Genomic DNA, 5700 nt, shown 5'->3' on the forward strand with positions numbered 1-5700 from the left:
CCCGAGTTTTATGATGACGAGGAGGATGATACTGAGGAAGTCAGTTATGCTTACGGGGATTCCAAAGGCCAAGGGTTCAATTCGAACACATATCACCCGGGTGATGTGCGTAAAGTGGTATATAAAAATTTAGCAAATAATGACCAAGCACAACGAGTAATAAAAACCTAGAATACCCTAAACCAAACCACTAGCAACAGGCAAGTGAACCTATCGGGTGTAGAATAGCTATGGGAAGACCGGGAATATCGAACCCTAGAAACACTTATCAAATTAATGAAACTAGTTCTAAAAGCTAATTTAAAGTAATAATTAAGAAAATATTATTTTGGGTTTTTATTTATTTTATTTTAAAAAACTAATAATTAATTAAACTAATTACTTAATTAAATTAAAGTAAACTAAAAAAAATTACCGAATACGCTTTAGCAAATTCAAATGAGAGCAAGAGTTACCTAGGCAAGGAATCCGAATTGTGACGACACAGGCTTTTATCGGTTACGGGAAAATGTTATGGGAACCGGGAATCTAAAGGTATGAAGCTCTAGGAAACTTAATGGATCCTTAGTCACTCTCAAGGTGTCACCTAAAAAGAAATCTTAGAGATCATGTAAAAACACCGGCTTATTGGTTCACCTGTTAGTTCACCAACTATGATTAATTACCCTAGAAAACAGCTAACCCGTCGGTTTCACTATCTCAATGCACCTAAGTACACGGGGTGGTTTTGAACAGTTCAAAGGACACGGGTAAACAGTGAAATTAAGGCAAAACTAGGCAAACCTCCTGTCAGATAATTTAACCTAAAACCCTAACAACGCAGACAAACCCAACAACTTATCACCCTTCGGATATTTGAGCTAGTAAGAATATAAACTTCTAATAATATGCCAAAAATCAGTTTCTATGGTGAATGAGCTCAATAAACCATAAACAAGTTGGAAACACACAGTCAACAACCCTAACATGCAACCTATAATCGAAAGACAATCAATCTAGCAACATGTGAAACATTCATTCAGACACAAATCAAAAGTAAATACGCATGAGACACATCCAATAAAACTAATCAAAACATTTAATTAATCAAAATCCCTAAAACAAAACCCGAAAACCGACAAATCTAAAAATTGCTTGTGTGATCAGCACTAAAAACCAGTTACTTCATAATTATAAATCTGTTACACGAATTGCATTGACCACATACTCCTTGTGATACGATACCCTACTTGCTCTATCTATTTAGAATAATTAGGTTTTTGATTGACTCAAACGACGGTAATCACCGCCCAGCTTATTCGGTTAATTGTTACTTTTGACAATCCTAATCGTCATCCATTTAACTAGCGGTACTCAAAAGTAGAAGCGGTAGTTCATGACACGACCCGGAACATGACCCGAATCCGACAAGAAAAATATAGATTTTGGGTCGGTTAACACGACCCGTTTTCTTAACCAGGTCAACCCGAACCAGACCCGTTAAAAATGGGTTGACCTGTTAACCCATTTAAAAGTTTTAAGGAGTTAATATTTTAATTTTAAAGATAATAATTGTTAATTTCTAAAGTTAAATACTTTCATTCTTATTTTTTTTCATATATATCCATTTCAAAAAGTAAAACTAAATTCTCTTTAAACTACTTTTATCTAACCTTTGCTTTCAACATTTTTATTTTATTAGTATTAAATACCGATTTTCTAATTATCATCATTCGTTTATTTATATCTTAAACTAAATATGTAAACCAAGTTTATTAGTTAAGAATGAGAGATAAACACATAAATTACTAACATCTTTTATATAAATAAGAATAATTAATTGTTACTAAATCTCTATCTATTACTCATATTCATAAATGAACGTAAAATGGTTTGAGCTGATACACGACACCAATTTAAATGGGTCAAAACGACCCGACACGAATCTCAACACATCAATCCACTAACCTGAAACTTATCAAGCCATTAATCCGACACGATTTACACAATTGCTTAAAAGATAATACATAATACTAAATAATTCTCATAAAGATACTAATCCGTCACTTCACTTACCAGCCAATGAAAACACTCATTCCCTTACCACACGGATCACCATCCTACGGTTCTCAACCTCTCATCTCTCCACTAATCCAGCGTACATAAACCCTCCTCACCCAAAACAAAGTGTCACTCGTCCAGTATATAAACCCATACCCAAAATAAACGAAAACCATCACTTCAAATCAATTTCATAATAATAATAATATTAATCTAAAACCATGTCAGGCAGAGGCAAAGGAGGCAAGGGGTTAGGAAAAGGAGGAGCAAAACGACACCGTAAAGTCCTCCGAGACAACATCCAGGGCATCACCAAGCCGGCCATCCGGCGTCTGGCTCGGCGTGGCGGCGTGAAGCGTATCAGCGGGCTTATATACGAGGAGACACGTGGGGTGCTCAAGATATTTCTAGAAAACGTCATTCGTGACGCCGTTACCTACACCGAGCATGCTCGAAGGAAGACTGTGACGGCCATGGATGTGGTTTATGCTTTGAAACGCCAAGGACGTACTCTGTATGGGTTTGGTGGTTAGTTAGATCTGGGTGTTTAGTGATGTAAGATATTCAATCTCAATCGAATTTGTAATGGGGTTTTATGATATATGAATCAGAATTTGCTTTTAATATCTCGTGAATTTGAATTTAAGGTCTTGTTTGGTTAGGTTTTAATATTCTTTATTATTTTGTGAATCGAAATGTAATTTGGGCATTTTGATTTCGGTTAATTGGTTTTTGGGTTGGGTCAGGTCTAGATAATGTGAGGAAACACATGTTCACAACATGATACCTTGTTCTACTAATTAATATCGATTTAATTGAGTGGGAATTGATCCAAGAGTGTCAAACGAAGCATGTTTAAACTCGACTTGGGCCTATGTTTAAACCTTATTCGGGAATACCTGAATTTGCTTTTCGACATGTATAATTAAAACGATACACTACTTGATTTTCCTGAGCATGAAACCTGCTTCATCCGAATCATAAACAATTTAGGGTTTCATCACTATTTTTGACAGCAGTTTCACTAACTTGTTTGTACCATTTGTCATGTATAATGTAAATCCAGTGGTGGATCAATTCCAACGGGCCTTTCAAACATTCTTTAATTAGAAGCGAAGTAGTTTCATTGCACAGTTGCGAACGGGTTTTGTATTTGAAAACCGGAAGTCTATTAGAAACCTTGTTGACCGTGTTGTACATATACATTTGTAGGAATCGAGGCCTCTCAATTTTAAAGATGTGCATTCCTGATGAATGATTTGCAGAATATTAACGTCCGTGGTACCCCCGGAGGTGGGTAACGATCAAGTAAAAAGGGAAATATAAGTATCTTCGAAGGGATTAAGGTGCGGATTGGCTGGAAAGGGGCTGTTTAGGTGGATGAGATTCCTAGTGTCCTATGACCTCACACTCTCACAGGACCATGCCAAAAACAAGCCAAGAATAAACACCATTCACCATGACATATGGGCACGATGCAATGATCCTGGTTGGAACAGGGTTGCAAAATTCGCGCAGGACAAATAAAAAAAGGGAAAATAATGAACAGTTATAATAAAAAGTAAGATCTAACAATATTGTTAAAGTATTACATATGCTTCACATGACATTATTCTAGGACCTCAACATAGGATGACACATAGATGCCATGTCACATATTACATTTCTTATTAATGCTCAATCACCCACTAAATACTATATAAACCTTAACATTCCAACTCTTCTAATTTATTTTTCTTTCTCTTTCTCTATCTCTCTCTCTTCGATGTATATGGCCCTCAAGATGTTCTTTTCATTTTAATTTATGCCATTCGTTTGTTCGACGTGTTAGCCGTACACAATATTCTGGTAAGGTATTTATTCTACTCTAATGATCGATTCTCATATGTTATTCTTTAATCTGATTATCATTTAATTTTCTTTGCACTTTTGTTGTTTGTATTCTTATCAGCGTTTTAAAAACCGGTTCAAACCGGCCGGTTGAACCGGTTAAACTGGATTTCATACAATAGGCCGCCATTTTGAGTCCAGTATTTTTGACCGATTTACTAGAATATCGTACCGGTGGTTTTTGTCTAAAATACCGGTTTTTATCGGCAAACCGGTTTTAAGCCTGAGAAATTTCTGATATTTGTGGCTCGTATTTTTTCAAAATTACTTCTTGTCACACCCCGACCAAAGGCGGAACATGTCGGGGTGCAACGTGATTGGACAAATACACAAGACACTATTTAAAGTGACAATATTTATTTAACTCATTTTATTTCAACAAATCAATAAACAACACATCTCGTCCACACAAACAAGTTGAATACAAGTAGCAATTATATTGTTCGTTTTACTAATATCCTAATAGTCTTGGTAACGTTTTCGTCAAGTCCTCGAGTCAACAAAAGTCAAACATGTAACATTTCATAAAATAAAGTTTGTCAACACAAAGGTTGGTCAGCAATTCATAAGTTTGAGCATATAAGTATATAGTAATAAAAAGCCATAAAACTTGTATACAAAACAATAAATAATAGCAACAATTTAGATATGCAAAGGATAAATAGTTCGGACCCTTTCTAAATGGTAACAACCAAGTATACTCGGATCATAGTGTCCATGAGGCTACCCGCCTCATGCTAAAAATAGTTATCGTTAATAAGAATACATTAACAACACCCTCCATAAGAGAATACCAAATGGACTCGGGATTTCGTGAAGTCGTTATAAGAATACATTAACGACACCGTGCTATAAGAGAATACCAAATATTTCACGGATTTATGAATCAACCTTCCAAAAGCGGTAAACACATAAGCATATAATCATGTAAGCATATATCACCAAATCGAGCATTTATTTAAGTAAAGCATACAATCACGTTTGTGGGTTTAAAGATTCAAGTAAATAAAACATTTAGTTTGATAAGTATGAAATGTCACCCCAAAACGGAAGATGGAAAAAGGGGTATGAAAGTACTCACCTCGATTGATGAATTGATAAACTAATAAGTGATTGACATATAGGAAGCTTGTAAACGAAACGAACGAATCCGACTTGAAAGCTAATTGAAAACGGATAAATAAAATATATTAATGAACTTGAACTTTAGTTGAAACTACATTTGAAACATGGAACGATGAGGTTCGGTTGTAAATCGGATTACCGGTTAATTTGCTAACGATTAGGGACTCACACTTAATTGATAATTTAAAATAAAATAATATTATTTTATTTGGGCTTTTAAATAACTAAACCAATATTAAGTAGAAACAAGACGGGTTTAATTCAAGAGTTCGGTTTTATAAAAAAATGAATTGATAATAAGGTTTATAATAATATTATTAATGTTTAAGATAGAAATGATAATAATGATTTTTAAAATATGTTATATATATATATAGATATATAAGATAATGTTGATGATATATGAAGAGGTATGTACCCGCCTCAACACCGAGCGAGGCGGGTCAACCCACAAGATATAGACAAGAGGCTTGAAATCAAGACATTATGAAGGCACAAAGCCAAAACCTATGCGCATGGCGCATATCATATATGCTCACGCATATCACATATGCTCAGGCATCACATATGCTCATGCATCACATACGCTCACGCATCACATATGCTCACGCGTATCACATGCTCACGCACCATATATGCTCACGC

General features: G+C 35.1%; 1 protein-coding gene across 1 annotated transcript; it reads left to right on the top strand.

The window, feature by feature from the left end:
• The first annotated feature begins 2228 nt into the window (after positions 1 to 2228).
• LOC143557683 (histone H4) lies at positions 2229 to 2646 on the top strand. Its single transcript, XM_077046694.1, has one exon. It carries the CDS (start codon positions 2262 to 2264, stop codon positions 2571 to 2573), a length of 312 nt encoding a protein of 103 aa, XP_076902809.1. The 5' UTR covers positions 2229 to 2261; the 3' UTR covers positions 2574 to 2646.
• The last annotated feature ends 3054 nt before the right edge of the window (positions 2647 to 5700 follow it).

Source organism: Bidens hawaiensis, unplaced genomic scaffold (assembly GCF_021521415.1).
Source record: "Bidens hawaiensis isolate Kalapana, Puna unplaced genomic scaffold, B.hawaiensis_p1.1 tig00019082_1, whole genome shotgun sequence".
NCBI classification, from domain to species: Eukaryota; Viridiplantae; Streptophyta; class Magnoliopsida; order Asterales; family Asteraceae; genus Bidens; species Bidens hawaiensis.